Below are 18792 nucleotides of genomic sequence, written 5' to 3'. Positions count from 1 at the left end.
GAAAAAAGATGGCCAAAGCTATAATCTATTGTTCACCACTTTGGTTTCCCCCCCCCCTATGAAATTTCTGGCTACGCCCCTGCTGTTTTGTATGTAACGGAACTTAAATAATACATTTCTGTACTAAATTGCGTTAGCTATGCAGAGAAGAATAAAGAAAGCAATGCTGAAAACCCTTTTTTTTTTTTTTTTTTTTGAAGGTATCATAAATCGAGATTATGAATTGTTATACGTCATGTTATTATTGTATCATTTCTTTTCTGTGTGAAGTCACATTATTGCTGAGCATATTTCCAAGGAACAACAAAACATGTGATGGTTATCATCCCTATAATGTATAAAATTATAATAATTAAGAAACCTCATGCCATATATTTATGAATGTACATATTTATATAAAGTTTATATTTGAATATTTTCGCGTTCATGCTCAGCTGGTAGATTTTCTCTTTTATGTTTGTTGTATATGTGAAGTCATCGAGGAAATTATTAAGCTTTTTATAAAACCTAAGAAATAGTTACGTACAATTTTTTTTCTCAAATTCTAATACTAGTCGAAACAGTTTTATTTTTACCTTTTTTGTTGTTTTTTTTTCTCATCTGCAAGCAGGGTAGTAGCATAGTTATTCGTTGAAGCTGATGCAGTTACTCTGAAGTTGGTGTTTTGTAATGAATCGACAACATATTTTTCTGTTTTTCCTAATCATGTTTCATCAGCATGTCTCACGCTGAAACATGAGTGTGTATGTACTTGCAATTATGAACGTCACATATTTCTTATGAACAGAAAAGACCATTTGCTCGAAATTTCATTTTTTTACGTAATATTACCTCTTGTTTTTATTAAGAAATCATATGTATTCATGATATGTGATGATATATATAATTCATATTGATCAATCTTTTAGTTTTTCTTGAAAAGATATACTGAATACAATAGGATTGATCCATATCAGTGATGTTTTGTGGTAAGGTTAATGCAAATGTGAGAATTCTTAGTTGAATTTCACATCAAAATTAATTTTTCATGAGAAAATAATCAAATCTGAATCCCCTTTCAGTTAAATGTTTGTATTTAAACGTCTGTATTAAATTATTGAAATTATAGAAATGATGGTTTTTTGGTATTTCACATGCAGTTTGATTTAAACATAGGTTAATAGATTTCAAGTCTAAAAACAAATAGGTTATCTGAAGAACCCTCCGAAGAGATATCAAAATATCACCAAATTAAAAATTTTCCCTCATTTCCTGCCGAGAAAAGAGGTTTGTTAGGAGTACAATATTTAGTTTCATTAATGGGTTGTTATCAAGCAACAAGATGTCGATGATATTTATAGCCCAAAAACGCAAGGAGCACTAAGAAATATGCAGCTTTATTTTTTCTTATTCTTCTTGTCCAAGTGATTCAGGTGTTAAGGGGGGACGGTAATGTGCTAACTTCTTCGATAAGCAGGAAATGAGGGATTTGTCAACATGATATTAACAGATTTTCTTGTGTTCAATCAATATTTTAATGGAACTAAATTTGATCTCGTTGTAAGAAACCCTTGATTTAAATTGTGATAATATCGGATAAAATCTGATAAATTTGAAAGTTTTCATATAGCATACATTGATATGATTCAACATCTTATAGTTAGTTGTTCTTATTAATATAGTTGTGTTTTAATACCAAATTAAATTCACACTTAAGTATCAGAATATTTCTGGTTAAATGTTTGAATTTAAACTCATTTAGGTTGTGATTTATTTTAATGTTACAGTTCTCTTCAATGGAATATGAGTTAATTAGTTTATATATAAGTAGAATGAATGGCACTGGAAAAGATTCAAGCAGTAAACACCAACTTCATCCCAGTCTGTAATAAGATTGTGGGTATTATGAACAATTGCTATAGAAAAAAATGATTAATTCATTCATCTGTGAATCGATTTATCGTAACTGCATCAGTGAGTTATCTCTTGTCCATATTGTATGTATGTACGTATGTATGTTTGTCTCAGTAAAAAAAAAAGAAAATTAAAAAAACAACAAAGAGCCATCGTTTGTGTTCATCAAAGAATTTGTACGATTACTGAACAATAAAAAAAACATGTTTTGATTTTAGATTGTTCTGTGTGTGATATATTCGACAAGTTTCAGGATGAAGATATGAAGCAGCATTCAATATTTTCATAATTAAATACAGAAAACGTTTAATCATTTACTGATTTTTCCATTCCAAGTATGGAGAAGATCCAAGTATAAAAAATTAAGATTATACATACAGCATATTCAAAATAAAGATCAGCCATGTATACAGGGTGGGCAAAAAGTCTGTGTAGGAACTTTAAAAATTTATAAAAACCAAAAATATAGCCAAAATAAAAAACTGGTTTGCAGGGTTAGCATCGCTAGGGCAAGGGAATTTTTTTAAGACGGGGGGGGGGGGAACAGCCGATAGGGGGCACTGGCGTGCACACACGTCAAAGAAAAGAAACGCAAATGATGAACAGAATGCCTCCAAATTGTTTATTACAGCAGTATGTGTTCCACATGAACACCACCACAGGGAATAACACATTGCAGGCATTACAAATCCAGCAACGGCACAGTGCAGCAGGTCCACATACACGGTTTACAACGGTGAACCGATTGTGGATTAGGAAAGCAAGTTCTTATGACCATCTCATTTGCATATTTCCAACGAGGTCACTCTTACAAGCGCCACCTATCGGCTGTTTTTTTTTCATTTTTTCCATGTCAAGAAAATTCCCGTAACCTAGCGATGCTAACCCTACAAACCGTTTCTTATTTCGGTTATTTTTCCGGTTTTCATTGATTTTTAAAGTTTCCACGGACTTTTTGCCCACCCTGTAGTTTTCGTTTGAACCGTAGTACAGTATCTCGCTATAACGATACTCGATGTAGCGGTAAATCCCATTTACAACAATATATTTTTTTTCAAATCTTGTTAGAATTGTCTATATTAAACACCTCTCGATACAAAGTTATCCTCTACTACGATAAATCCCTCTATAACGATATTTTTAAAAAGATTTTGAAAACCATTAAAACAATATTTTTTTTAGATTTCGCTCATAATTGTCTTGTTTCATGTTGTTAAATCTAATTCTAACTTCGTCACTTGTTCCCAAGAGCGTCTAATAACGTTGGGGTTTTGCACCACATGATCAGCGAAAATGTCGATAAAACTGCTATTATTGCCACTTTTTCTGTAGCACACACGAAAGTTGCATTACGGTAAACTTCTTTACAGGGGCAATGCACTTGAATGAATTTCATTAGTCAATTAAGTAATTACAGTTTTTGCGACTAACAAAATAATACTTTAAAGCGCATTTTCTGATGATACAACACAGATGAGAGAAGATGCCACCAACAGCATAAATTTGGTGGCACCTGATGAGACAATGTTGCCTCTCGATATAGAGGTAATCCCTCTACAACGATGGCTTTTCTTGACCAGCAGAATATCTTTATATCGAGGTTCCACTTTATTCGATTAAGCGTTGAACTTTAACATTGCTTCTTTCTTTCGTTTCTCACTTATATGCAGTACAGTATATCCCGGCATTTTTCAGCTTTTTAGTGCATATTTTGAATTTTTTCAGTGCATATTTCATCACTTTTTAGTGCATATAATCTGGGCTCTACTTATTACTCTCATAAACGAGATGGATTTTTATGATGTGGTTTAAAAAAAATTCCCATAAATGACCAGAAAATTCTGTAATTTTCCACATGATGCCATACATTGTTCGCATATTAAATATTTAACGCTTCAGAGCGGAACTAGGTACCCATATTAGTTTAATGTGATTGACCAGCTAGCCGGAAAGAGACTAAATCTTTTCTTCGTTTTATTCGGACCATGTCTCGGTGTCCTACTGCATGGTCCCGTGGCTTCGTTTCCGAATGGAATCGTCGTAATCATCTACTCGGACACTGACTATATAGAAAAGTCACAAATTACCTAAGTAAACGGAGCTGAAATACAATAGAGGGAGGGACTTCTAAATTATTCTTCCGAAATAAACGGACATGTCATTCATGGGTATGAGAACAAAAACAAGCGGACATCATCAAGATGAATCGGTCCGTCCTCGGACAATGATTTCGTATTTTTTTTTAGATATAGACTTTATATTTTTGTAATTTTCAATTAACTTGTGATTCGTTTGGTCTTGACCTTCATTCCGAGCCACTGACCAAAGACATGGACCGAAGGATTTGAACAAGAATTACCGTGTCTTATATAAGAGAGTGGTCTAAAAACCAACTGGAGTTTTATGTGATGGATATATGAGGTAGACTCTGGCCGGTATTTCATGTTCAATCGATTGAAATTTCAACTTTGCATGTTCGGATTTCTGCTCTTTGGTAAGTACACTGATTTACGTACTCAGTCGACGCCGTTGATTAGTGTGGCGGATAGTGTTATCATTCGGATATTGTTATCACTCTTGCAAATAACGGATTAGACCAGTATCATAAGATGGGAGAAAATTCGTTCATACTGAACAAGATTTTGAATAACGTTATTAATTTTTTTTTCCGTTGAAAGGCTTTTTTTTTGCGCATTCTGAAGCTAATGTTTAACCAAACGTATTTTTCCCCATGTGAGTTATCGTTATCATGCTGCAAGGCTGTAGGAAGCTAGAATCTTTCACTCCCCACCTTGTTGATAAATATATCCGTACTTGATGTCGTAATCGGTCCCTGGAATTTGCTGTAACCCATGTAGGCCTACGTGTCGAGCTGCTTTTGCAATGACCTTCCTATAGTTGAAGGCAAAAGAAGCCTTTTCCGTTCATTTCTTGATCACTTTCAGTTGAGCAGATTCAAAATTCTTTTTCGTGCAAACGGAACTTTTTGTCATATAGTTATGATTTGGTTATTATTATCAGAAATCCGAGTCTCTATGTGATCGCATTAAGCGGCGTGGAGTGCACATATTTGAGTTCAATTCTTTAAAAAAAATAAATTTGAACAGTTTTGAGTAGAAAAGTACATTAGTGGTTGAATAGTTAAACATTAAACACGGAATTGAGATTATTTCCCTGAAAATTTAGTCTAAAATTATTTCTTTCTCCCCGAATTTATTCCACAATTGTGAACTGAATGTATTTATAATTATTTATTCACTGAAATCGTTTTGAAAAATGTGTATATTTTTTAAATTTTTGTGTGTACCATATACAGTAAAAGTCCGTTATAACGAGCACGGCTTAGAACGAGAATCTCGCTATAACGAGTGGTCGGCAAGTGATTGTCAAACAGCTAAAAGTTAAAGATATTAAAAATATTCTGTTATAGCGAGTTAAAAATTAAGAAGCATTTGATATAACGTCAAAATAGTTCTTAAAAAGATATGCTCTAGTTTTTCCTTCTCTCTCTTCATGAATGGTGACTCTTATCATGGCAAATGCTCCTTGTAAAAATTACTCTGAGGTACTGCGAACAAAGAATGTACACAGAGAAGTCGAATTGTTTTAACCTCTTCTTCCTGTTTTTGGGTTTCTCCACTATACACATGGGGTACGTGATGATTTTATTCGACTTTTGTCTCTTCCAGTGACTTATAAACCACGGGAACAGAATTCGCAGTTTAGTCTTTTCCGAAAATGACCGAACAAATTGTGCTTAAAAAAAACTCTCCGATTAGCGGGAAAATGCTGACGAGTCCATACACCGTGGACGTGAGCAGTGATGTAATGATTGAGACTTTTAATTGTTCAGTTGGTCAACTGTATCGCTTTGATAGTACAAAATTCTATGCAAAAAATATACAGGAGTCCGTTTTTCGAAAAGCCGTCATGGAAAAGCGTTCTAAGCGGGAGAACGCTTTAGAAAGGAAATAGTAATAAGAATTAAGAGTTGAGACCAGGAAAATAAGTCTTACTAAGCTGAAAAACGTTCTGAGTGGGAGTGTTATGAAAGACGTTGTAATGCAGATAAAGTAGCAATTTTTTATAATTTTATAAAATGGTAAAACAAAAAATGGAAATTAGTTTCTAACGAGTCCGTTATACCGACAATTTTCCCCGCGATTGACAGCTGTCGTTATAACGGACTTTTAATGTACATATATAGGCACTGCGAAATTAAAATGGGAGGCTCCTCTTTTTAACATAAGATTTTGAGAAACCTTTTTACAAACGTTTTCAGTGAAGAAACGTTTTTCTGCTGAATCAAGATGTTGTTTCATTTTTATAGGAACGCATATGCCTTGAATGGAATGTCGCACATAGCAATGGAATTCTTCGAGAAGATCGCATTCGTCTTCATCTTTTTAACGATCGTCGACGTATCGATCGCCCTGCAAACAAAACCGATCGTCTCACATTTGCATATCAACACGACTAAGACGACCAAAGATCCAGGTAATTTTGTACATCGTAATTGCTATTTATAGGCTAATTTAGATAAGGTAGATCTTTCGACTCGATAATCCGGTTCCATCCAGTAATTTTTAGGCGGGTTTACTTTTGAGCATAGAAGAGGAAAACATGTCACTCTCTGTATGTCTGTGCGCAGAAGTTTCTGTTATTTAAATGGGTTTTTTTTTTCAAGTGACTTCCAGTTATCCGGTGATTTCGATAATCCGGCACATCCGGGTCAACACACACGGGCAAAGGGCTAATATCTTGGAAGGGACAGAGCCCGGGTCTTGTCTGGTCTGATAGGTTAGCGAGTCTACTGCATTTGCAATCTATTCCATAGAAGTAGAGCTGCCTTAATCGTAAAAAGGGCTCCCGGGCAAAGTGGTGCCTGTCAAACATTGCCTAGAATTCGAAAAGAGAGTGGAAATATTTCCTTTTGATAATTAACTGAGATGTAGTTAATCACGCATTTTTATAAAGCAATTTATCACATTATGACAATGTGCTGCCATCTGTTAGCGGAATGTTGTTCTTTCAGTTTCGAATTCTTCTTTCAGTTAATAGATGGCAGTAATGAATCCGATCAACGGTTGTTTCATAGCCAATGAATCAGGACAATCTCAATTTCCAACTATTATTTCCCGTAAATGCTGGTTTTTTGCAAGGTTACCGGATTTGGAAGCTCCAAAATGAAAACACGCGGTTGGGCCTCCACAGTAACTACTTATTAACTGGGCCGCAACTAGATGCTTGGTCAACCGGGGCAAGCGAGCATTTTGACGCCCCCTTGTAGTGTTAAAGGAGAGGTTTCAGAATGAAATTTGTGCCCCCTTGGGTCCAGCACCCGGGACACGAGACCCGCGCATGCTCCACCCACCCCAGTCACGGCACTGCTTATTAACCCCTATTCACAACCGATGGCGCCAGTATACTTAAAACTAGGATACTTTTACAATCAAACCAGAACTGCTATCACTATTTTTTACGGCTTTGAACGTAGGGTTACCGGATTCCGAAAGGTAGCAATGAGTTGTGTTGCACTAGGCTTACTAGATTCGATAACTGAAAAAAGGAAGACGCCTGCACGCGCATCCTTAGTAACGTCACTTTTTCCCAATTTCCACAATAGATGGCACCACTATTCTGACCAATAAAACCGGTCACAACAATGATTTTTCCTAACTCAACTAAGCACTAAGACGCCCGGGACAAACATAATTTTTTCGCCCCACAACTTTAAAATTCGATAACTTTATAACGGTGTTCTTTGTTCCTACCTATAAAAAATTGCCGCCTCCCCCTAAATTTTTCCGCCCGGGGCAGTTGACCCCTTGCCCCCCTCTAGTTACAGCCCTGCTTTGAGGGCAAGTATCGAATTCGCGACACCTCTAAACTTCCTTTGGTACTTTTGGCGAGTATTTTATCGGCCTGGGGCTACCGTGCCCTTTTCACGAAAAATAAATAAATAAATATTATTCTGAACAATTCTCTGAAAAAATGGCTGCTAACACAATTCTGAAATTACTATCAATAATTCTAAAATTATTTCCTTCAGTAGTGTTCTGTAGCTATTTTTTTTTCATTATCAGTTCTCGTCAATTCTAAAATTATTATTTTTTCAATAATCCTAAAATTATTATTTTCAGGATATATTAATAGTTGTGCATTTCTTTCATTTAGGTGTTCCCTACAATTTCCGTAAATTCTGTAATTATGTGTACCTTTTGGATGCCGAACATTGCCTCTCGAAATAATATGAAATCATAGGTTCCAAAAACTGTTTTGGCTCCGGGTTCCTTGAATTCGCGGCCCTTTTAATGTATCAAATGCACAGCATTACTATTGCATCTGGACAGTAATTATCTCACAGTACTTAATACAGTAGTAAAGTTTGTGGGCCGCGTCGGCGGGGCTGAGGGGGGAATTGCGCCCGCGGTGCTGTCCTGGCTTGTCGAGCGGTGATGTGACCTGGGATTGGGGGTTTGGGTGTGGGGGTGTGGTTGTACTGCTTGGCTGGCGGAATGTTGTTCCCGGCCGGCTTGAGTTTTTTTTTCCGGCACGCCCACGATCTCACGATCAATGAGCTTATATCGCAAAAGCGACAGAGCCTGTGCGTGCTCGGTTCTATACTATACTACAGTAGTAAAGACTCCACAGGCTCTTTAACGACTTTTTTTTTTGGAATTTAATCGTTTTTCTATGTGAAGTACATATTTTTTAAAATGGTCAGCGGGCCACGTGAAAAAGTTTAGAGGGCCACATTTGGCCTACGGGTCATCGATTCAAGACCCCTTTCTTTCTTTCAAACCGAGCCCTACTCAGATCTATCCCCACATCTGCTATGGGCGATTCACTACCTAGTGAGTTGTGCCGGAAGCGTAACTGTGTGTGTGTACCTAAGGTGAAGCGCAAATTGAGCCGCGTGCAGCGTTCGCGACACGAAGCAGGGCAGCACTCTGTTTTGCGGCCAACGGAAATCAGAAAGACAGCGCAAATTGAGACACGAGGTGACACTACGCTAAGCGCGTGTACGCGCGCACTCGTTGGCGCTGCTGTTGAGCCGCAGATTTTCGTGCCCCGCACGCACGATTCTTCGTATTCGGTAGGGGTTTTTTAAAAATGAAATCGTCATTTTGATAGAATTCGTATTCTCTTATGAAAAATGTTGTTTAATATCAACGCTAGTTACATATATAATCAATTATGTCTTTAAATAATTCCTGAGTTATTTTCTTTCTTTCTGAGTTTTTATTAGATATTATTGTTCTTTCCAAGGTTTTGACTTTTCATTAGCTCTAAATTTTAATTCATTATGGAGTTATTTTTCGGAATTCATTTTGGGATTCATTAATTTCAGAATTCATTATGGGATTCATTAATTTCAGAATTCATTAATTTCGGAATTCATTATGGGATTCATTTATTTCGGGATTTTCACTAATTTTTTGATTCCAAATTTAAAAAATTGTCATTAATTCTGAATTTTTATTAATTTTTATGCATCCATAATTTTTATTAATTTTCAGAGAAAAAAATCTACTTTTGTTTTTTAATAGCCTACGAAATATTTTCCATTAAATTTCTGAATTCGGCTTTAATTTCGAATATTCATTAATTATATTTTATCGATAGAGGAATAATTTTTCATTAAATTTGAAATTTAATTATTAATTTCACTAATTCTGGTGTTTCACTAATCTATTTTTCCATTAAATATGAATTCCCAGCAGTTTTGGAATTATTTATTAATTTTAAATTGTGATCATATCCTTTCATTAGTTTTAACTTTTCATAAGTTCCAAATTTTCATTCATTATGAAAATTAATTTCGGAAAAATTCCATTAATTTCGGAATATTCATTAATCCAATTTCTGTTAATTATATAATAACCTTTAATTAAGTTTATTGAATGATTCATTCTAAATTTTCAATTTTCTTAAATTTCATATATTTTCATTAATTTTCATAAACCCTTAATTTTCTTTTCCTCCTAAATTTACCTTAATTTTTATCCATTTTCAATTTCGATTAATTAATGTAAAGTTTTCATTAATTTATGTACCTTTAGTTTTTTTTAAGGAAAAATTCATCAGAAACGTCTGAATTTTCAATAGTTTTTTAATTATTCTCTAATTTTGAATTGTCATCAATCCTAATTTTTTATTATTTCTTTGTGTTCACGTTTTTATATACGGTATTTTAATGTATATTTTTCAGCGCATTTTTCCGTATTTTCTTTCTAATTAATGTTGTCTTCATTAATGTCAACTTTAATTACCAATAATCCAGGCTCCGGGAGCCTCCCAAATGACAAGGTTCCAGTCTCCCGAAATTGTTTCCTTTCTAAAACGCTCGTGCACTGGGAACGCGTTCCAATATGCGCATCCCCTCGCTACGCGTGGGGCGTGTTGGCGTCATCGCACTCAGGTCCCGCCCACCCGCGAACGCTGCACGCGACTCAATTTGCGCTTAGCCTAACAGTCTGAGTGCGTATGTAGTGTTGTGTTTGATTTTTCAGTGCTGCCGTTTATATTTTAGAAGTGAAGTGAGTGATGTGCAGTGCAGTCTTAAGGCATGGGCCCACCCGGGCCTCAAGAGAAAAGGGGCCTGACAAAAATGAAATTGGGTTGAAATTTTCGAGAATTTGCCCGGTAGGGCCTCAGAAAATCACTTGGCCCGGGAGCCCATCATGCTCTCAAGACGGCCCTGGTGATGTGTTATGATGGAATTATTATTGGTACTGTTTGTAGGTCTGTTGCTCTCTGTGGCGAGACTTTTTAAGCGAGAGATCTAGGCTCGCATTCGCTCCTTGAAGTTGGAAACCACAGAAAACCAACTTCAGCCGACCACCACTGTCGTGACGGGATTGAAGACCCCTGGTGTAGTCCCTGAAAATTTCAACTTCTCAGTTTATGAAAACTTAACGGAACAATGAATGAATGAACGCCAAGGTCTCTGCCACCGGACTTATCCCGTTGCCAAGATCTCTTCCAGCCCAGCTTCGTGGCAGAGCCTGGAACAAAGTGAGTGCACCTAACAGTCTGATTGTGTAGCTAGTGTTGTGTCTGATATTTCAGTGCTGCCATCTATACTTCAAATTGTGAGTGAAGTGTAATGATTGAATATTTGTAACGTTGTAGGCCTGTTGCTCTCTGTGGCGAGACTTTTTAACGGGAGATTGGCTCGCATTCGCGCCTTGAAGTTGGGAACCACAGAAAACCAACTTCAGCCGACCACCACTGTGGGGTTCGAACCCGGATCCTCGCATCGCGAGTCCGTTACTATAACCACTCGACCACCACAGCGGCAACTTAACGGAACAGTAATAAGTTGTCAGAAAACATGGTAATATTGTACCATTATAATATCTTGATAAATATTACATTTGAAAATGTGAATTTTCTTCGCAAATAATCGACTGTTTGAATTTCTTCGAATCGGATCTATATTGCGATAGTTTCAGCACGCGGAGACTATATGAAACTCTTTATAAATGTCTTTATTGATTTATTATATATATTTTGTGTACGACTGTTTAAAGAAATTTGAGAATTTTAGCAGTTTTTTTGCGCGTCATTCGAAAACTTTTGCAATTGAAAGTAATCTCTCTATAACGTCAGCGGTTGCAAATATATCTGCTGTTCAAGCCTTAATTTAATGCCGATTGGCTCCGTGATTTTTCTGTAGTATGTGGTGTTTGTGAATTTTTAAATTTATATATTCCTTTACTTCCCATTGATTGGCGATACTGTGAAGACTCTTGGCCCCACTTTGGCTATAGATTATTTTGTCGACGTATAATATTGACTCTCAAAATTTTGCATATTTGTATTTAAGCGCGCAATACCTCCAAGCAATACCTCCTAGATACTACGCTATCTAAGCTATCTAGGACAGTGTTTCTCACCCACCGGGCCGCGGCCCAGTACCAGGCCCCTAACCTTAGTCAAACTGGGCAGTGAGTGATTCGCCGTTTCATTTTTCTCTTTAATTTCTCGTTAGTTGTGAGTATGACCGGGACTCTCACTTTACCGCTGGCTTTCAAAGGTTGAGAACCACTGATCTAGGAGGTATGGATTCAGGACGATGTGTCGGAAGGATGTAGTGCCTCGTGTAAGTTCATTGGATCGTCCCGTATTTTTACTGGGACATACAAATTTTCTCATATTATTCGGCTCCTAGGATCGTTCCTATGTCCCCACCCCCCTCCTCGGATCCGTGACTGAGCGAAGCCTAGCATCTTCAGCTGCGAATGAAGCCGGAGCAGACATATTCAGATTCGAATAGAACGAAGGCAAACATCTTCAGCTACGAATGGAGTGGAGGCAGGCATCTTCAGCTGCGAATGAAGCGAAGACGGACATAATCAGCTGCGATGGAAAAGGAGACAGACATCTCCAGCGCGAATGGTGCGGAGACAGGCGAATCCAGTAAACACAACCTATAGAAGACCACCACCACCTACAGGTCGTGTTGCTCCATGGCGATGTGTTGGAGGAGCAAGTTACTATGTAGGTGCATTAGATCACCTCGTATTTTACGGGACAGGCAAATTTCATTCATATTATTCGGCTCTTCGGGGGGAGGTAATCGCCCCTATCGCCTACTTCTGGATCCGCGCTTGTTTGTATCCGTGAACTACGGTCGCACCATGAAATCTAACGCTTGTAAACCCGGAACAAGTATTCAAAATTTATTCACCAAACAACTAAAATTTCGATTTTATTGATCCTAAGTAAATTTACTTTAACCCAATCCAATTTTTTTTTTGTCTCACAGGTGTCAAAACAGTGATAAACTTGCCAACCATCCAAAAAACCGGTCTGAAACTCAACTACGGGGATTCGATGGCCAATAAAGGTTTCATGGGTTTAGATACCGGTGCCATGATGGGTGTATTTGGACCATTAGCACTTGCCGCAATGGTCAGTCTGCCGTTCATGGCCCCAGCAGCAGCTGTACTCCTACCGCTGGCTAGCATCACGAGTGCGTTCGGGAGACGGAGGCGCCATCTGTTGGACCTGGACGAAGAAATCAGCGAAGATCCGAGGATCCGGAGACGTGAGAAACTAACGCCGAATCATCACAATCAACAACAGCTACACGACGGTTTCGACTTCGATTTCGGTCTATTGGACGGTCTTAAATTCGAGAAAGAAAAGGCTAAAGCGAGGCGCTACTTGGAACGACAAGCTGTCAAATTCCTCAAGAAACTAAACGTGGCTTTTGAAAATGCCGAGAGGAAACTAGAATTTAAGAGATGATCGAAAGTCAGTCGAAATCATACGGTCACTCTATAGTGACCCGTATTTTACGGGACAGTTTTTTACTTGTAGTCATTTTAATAAAAATGTCCAGTTTCCCTCATTGAAGTTCACTTGAAATTCGTAATCTCTAGGCGTAGATCACATGATATATATATATTTTATGAATTAATGAATTATATATTGTGATAATTATGACTATAAATATACGATATTCTATCTGTTAAATTTGTAATTTTTAACGTTTTTTTCGAGTGAAATACATTTTAGTTTACACTGCAATTGGCAGTATCTCGTTTTTTTCGTGTCGTTGGCTGTTTTTTCTATCAATTAATGAACTGTATACTCGTACGTATAAATATGGAAAAATATTCAAGTCGATTTTTTTTTAATTTTCCTTATTTAAACTTTTTTAAATTATTTTATATTTTTTAATTTTTAAAAATATTTAGAATTATTGTTTCTATTTTTAAATTTCTTAGATATTTAATTAAAAATTTTTAACTATGCAATTTAAAAATTTTAATTATTTCATTTAAAGTTTTTTAATTATTTAATTTATAATTTTTTTCGTATTTAACTTGAATTTAGTAGTTAATCAATTTTCATTTGTATTTTCTAAAAATTACTTAATCTAGTATTATTAAATTTCTTCATTAGTTTTTCTTTCATTAATTTCTTCATTAGTTTTTCTTTCATTAATTTCTTCATTAGTTTTTCTTTCATTAATTTCTTCATTAGTTTTTCTTTCATTAATTTCTTCATTAGTTTTTCTTTCATTAATTTCTTCATATTTTCATATAGGCTACTGTACATTTTTTCATTAAAAGATTTGAATTTAACTTTTTATTTTCCCCCATTTTAAATTTATTTTTCTCCTTCAATATCCTGATTTCGGATTTAGTAATAATTGCCAACGTTTTCGACAGCAATTGACGATACATATTTTTCTGGGAGAATTTTTAAATCTATATTTGTCCAGTATTTTCTCGGAGAGAAATATGGTCAATCTAATTATTAGAACTGTTCTTTTATCAAAGATTGTTTTGGAAATGAGCTCACGAACACGTTCATAATTGTTATTGACGGAATTTTAAGAAAATTATAAAGATAAATTTTTAGTTTGTGCTATTTGTGATGAGGATTAATAGAAAAAACTCAATGGATTTTCTTATCGGAAACGTGGATCACAAAAACGTGATTTTTTTTAACGACTGTTGAAGATTTATTTACTGATTACTTAAAATGTAATTATATGTACAGTTTATTACTGTACTAATGCAAAAGTAATACACAATTATATCCTAAACTTTATTAGCTGAGATTTTCTTCTAGATATTATATCAATTGATCGATATTATTATAGGTGTGCCATTTTTAAAAGATTGTTTCAGATCATTCAAGATGTATTCAATAAAAGGGCGTCTCAAACTTTTGGGGGGCATCCCCATCCCCCCCCCCCAAAAGTTGGCGTCTCAAAAAAACAACTTTTTGGAGGGAAGGGGTAATTAAGTCTCGATTTTGTATATGTTACTGCCATTGATTTATTTTGAAATAACATCTTTAAACATTTCCGATTTTTTAAAACTAATTATTTCTTTCATTAATTCGGAAATTCACCCTAATAATTCTGCACAATTATTACACCATTGATTTAAAATGTTCATTAATTACGAAATTATTTCTTTCACCAATTAAATTTTTCATGAACAATCATTACTTTTCACAAATCTGTAATTACTCTCAATAATTCCGAAATAATTTCTATCACTATATGCAGTCAAATTCCGTTATAACGAACTCCAAGGGATCGAAGAAATCACTTCGTTACAAAGGAATTTCCGATTTTGTGAATTTTAACTACTACTACTAAACCACACATGCACCTCGTCCGTATTCCTCTGCGAAACTTCTAACAAATTGGTACATGTTGGAATGTGCGTGTTCGTGTTGTGAGCCTAACGTAAAGTTATTTCTGTGTAATGCTTGTTATGCGTAGTGTGTTGCTGACATCTGCCATCAATTTTTCTAACTATGAGAGAAGTGTGCTGATTGAATATTTTACCGTTGCCGGCCTGTTGCTCTCTGTGGCGAGACTCTTTAAAGTACGAATTTCAACCAGTGCTGAGACTCGATTAAAATTTTTAACTGGTTTATCAAAAAAATTTAATCGATTAATTGAATTTTAATCGAATATTTTCAAATGCTATTCATTCACAGCAAACGTAGTGTTATTTACTATATAATATCAAAATTGATGCTATAAAAATATATTCCTTTCATTTCACGCACGTATCTACTGAATGGATGTAAACAAATTTAGAATTATACGTACATTAAGAAATAAAGTCCGTCCGCTTGAAGCTATTTTAATATCGTCCCAATTTGTCTTGCACATTTTTTTTTTTTTTTAAATAATAACGCGATCCTCTCGTATTCCCAACGGAACAGCATGATCCATCCAGGGAATTTGTTAGTGTTAGTAAACATCCATGCTCAAACCGGGATTCGAACCCAGACCTGCACAGTGAGAAGCTAGTTCCCTAACCACTCGACTGCCAGGCGGCATGAATATGCAAATTTCTAGAACGTGGAAAATACAAATACAAATACAACGCCACAACAGGCAAATTGCCCAACGAGGTGGCTGACTTAAGAACATCATGGATCTCCGAGCCCCTACCTACTACTGCTACACCACACATGAAACCCCCCCCCTTCCGCGGAACCCCCCAACGAATCGGTACATGCGGGAATGTGCGTGTACGTGTAGTGCAACCTGACGTAAAGTTTGTTTCTGTGTAATGCTTGTTATGTGTAGTGCTGTCATCTGCCCCCAGTTTTACTAACTATGAGTGAAGTGTTATGGTTGAATGATTTACCGTTGTAGGACTGTTGCTCTCTGTGGCGAGACTTTTTAACGGGGAGATCGGCTCGCATTTGCGCCTTGAAGTTGGGAACCACAGAAAACCAACTTCAGCCGACCACCACTGTGGGGTTCGAACCCGGATTCTCGCATCACGAGTCCGGCACTATAACCACTCGACCACCACAGCGGCAAAACGACTTTTGAATTAGTTTTCCTCCATGAAAGTTGTTCTCTTAAAATGTTTTGTAAAATGTGTTTTAATAGGGGATACGATTTGCGTTTCTGCAAAACTTAGTAAAATAATTGATCCAACCATCTGATAAACCATCTGATAAATGAAAATTTGCACATTCATGTCTCTGGCATAAGGGGGACGATATGCTGAACACATTGTCATAGCCTGGAATTTCTTAATGTGGATCTTGCCATTTTTTCTTTTGAATCAGTAATTTTAGAAATCACTAGTTTTCGTTGAACTGACTTGTTTCCTCATGTCGAAAAATTCGATCAAAATATGGATTCAAATATTTTTAAATACGGTCACTTATTTGAAATGCTATGCTAGCCCAACATAATTTAAGACATTTAATCGGTTTTGGCAAGTAAATCAAGTAAAATTATAAACTGTTAATAAACATTTTAATCGAATTTTGATCGGATTGATCGAGTCCATTAACTCAACTAAAATTTTTAACTGCGATTAACAATTGATCGATTAACCGTCTGATTAATCGATTAATTGAAAAGGCTCTAATTTTAACATTCGTTAAAACTATTTCGTTGTAGCGGAATTTAATTCTAAGGAAAAAGAGAACTTATTTACGATACTTATAAACGATCAGCGTTTCTGAACATATGATCACAGGGGGTCCGCGACGATGACATAGGTGGTTTTCAGGCAGATAATTCGATTCTAACCGAATGAAAAATTATTCAATTGCTGAAATTCATTGGCTTACGCAAAAGGGGGGGGGGTTCTAACTTCCCCTCAAGCTGAGATTAAAGTGTCATTTTGCAGGAAAAAACGTAACCCCCCCTCCCCCTTGAGAAGAAAAAAAATTGAACCCCCCCCCCCCATGAGAAAATTCGGCGTACGCCTATGCTCTAATTAATAGAATAAAAATTATACCTTTATACTTAAAGGTTCACCATACCTCATCAAGGAAAAATGCAAAAAATTTCGATCCTCAAACGGGATATCACTGATTAAATGGAAAAATGAAGTTTACGACGAATTCGCTAATTACCACGAAAACTGGACGAAAGGTGGGAAAATAGACTTTTTTGCTGCAAATCGCAATAAACCAACTCCAATCGATTAGGCATTGAAATGTTTTTGGATAAGTTTTACTTACTTAGCATATATTTGAAGCAATCCGTTTACTTTACAAATATTGTTGAAGCCGAGGAAACAGCAAAGTCCTGTAAAGTATACGCGTGCTCAAATGTGTACAATGCTTGAAAGTTTTCGCATCCAAATGCACACGCAAATTTTTTTTTTTTTTGTGTCTTTTTCCAAATGAGCGGGCTGGTAACTGGCACATTTCAAGAATGAATGTCCTGAAGCCATGTATGTTTCTAGAAAATTCCTGGAACAAATGTCCAGTAAAGACAGCTACATGCACATCTTGTAAATTTGAGAGAAAGTCTAATCGTTTTTCTATGGGATATTATAACTGCTGTTTGAATTTGAAATTCTAACTTGGTATGATTTTTCGAAAATATTGAAAGAGTAGACAGAGATATGCCGTATTTTAATGCCACATTTTGTTTATATACTCCAGCATCAACTTCAGAAGTGACCGTAAGTTTTTCTTTAATCGGAAACTGTTTACTTCCGAGCTTATACATTTCTAAAACAAAAGAAACATGAAACATTTCTAAGTACTGGTAATTTCTGCTAGTACTGGCTTACCACGGATTTTTTTTTTTTAACGCACAGTGTTGATTAAATATTCTTGCCATAGCCCCATAAGCCATAGAACAGTGTTTCCGAAAGTGAGCAATATCATCTCCGGGGGAGATGAAATGGTCCAGGGGTGGTAGAAGCTATAGGTTTCACATAGGTTTCTATGGGCTGGCTTGAGTTGGGGGCGATGAAACAAAAAGTTTTGGAAACTGGGGGCATAGAAGAACAAGCCTTCTTCCCCGACAGTTCAGCAAGTTGGTTTTCTGAAACCGATTTTACGGGAACATTTTTGGAACGTTCTGTACACTTTTGTTGATTTTCAGAAACTTGTTTTTAATTCGTTATAACAGGTTTTTCATTTCGTAATATCAGAATTCACAATACATTTTTCCTACGTAAACATACTTAGGATTAGAAAAGTTTTCATTACATCTAGATTTTCATTGTAACGGTATTCGTTAATACAATACAAAGTAATGAATACAAATACGTTACGTACGTTGATACAAATACAATGCGGAACTGTAGCTCGCAGTTCTAAATGTAAAAAAATTAAGCTATCTCACAGTACAGATTTCAGTGGCCAGCGCTCATTTTTTGCAATTTAATCGTTGTTCTATATAAAATAGTTAATTAATTTTCTCAAAATGGTCGGTGGGCTACAGCAAAAAACTCAGAGAGCCACATTTAGCTCGTGAGCCATGGGTTTGGAAACCCTTGGATTAACGTATTCACATTAAAAACTTGTAGGATGTCTTGCCACAGCCTACCTTAATTTTTTTTAACGGCAATAACCGAAATACATGTAAAAAGACATGGTAAAAATTATTTCGAGAAACTGTAGATCAGCGTTTGTCAA

At 36.0% G+C, this 18792-nt stretch overlaps 1 protein-coding gene across 1 annotated transcript; it reads left to right on the top strand.

The window, feature by feature from the left end:
- Positions 1 to 6228: 6228 nt before the first annotated feature.
- Positions 6229 to 13322, top strand: LOC149078509 (uncharacterized). Its single transcript, XM_089240492.1, has 2 exons — positions 6229 to 6390; positions 12671 to 13322. Exons 1-2 carry the CDS (start codon positions 6246 to 6248, stop codon positions 13153 to 13155), a joined length of 630 nt encoding a protein of 209 aa, XP_089096618.1. The 5' UTR covers positions 6229 to 6245; the 3' UTR covers positions 13156 to 13322.
- Positions 13323 to 18792: the final 5470 nt, after the last annotated feature.

Source organism: Pholcus phalangioides, unplaced genomic scaffold, assembly GCF_987345545.1.
Source record: "Pholcus phalangioides strain wild (caught in Gottingen) unplaced genomic scaffold, Ppha-v1.0 ptg000013l_1, whole genome shotgun sequence".
Taxonomy (NCBI): Eukaryota; Metazoa; Arthropoda; class Arachnida; order Araneae; family Pholcidae; genus Pholcus; species Pholcus phalangioides.
This window is presented reverse-complemented; position numbering and strand designations above follow the sequence as displayed.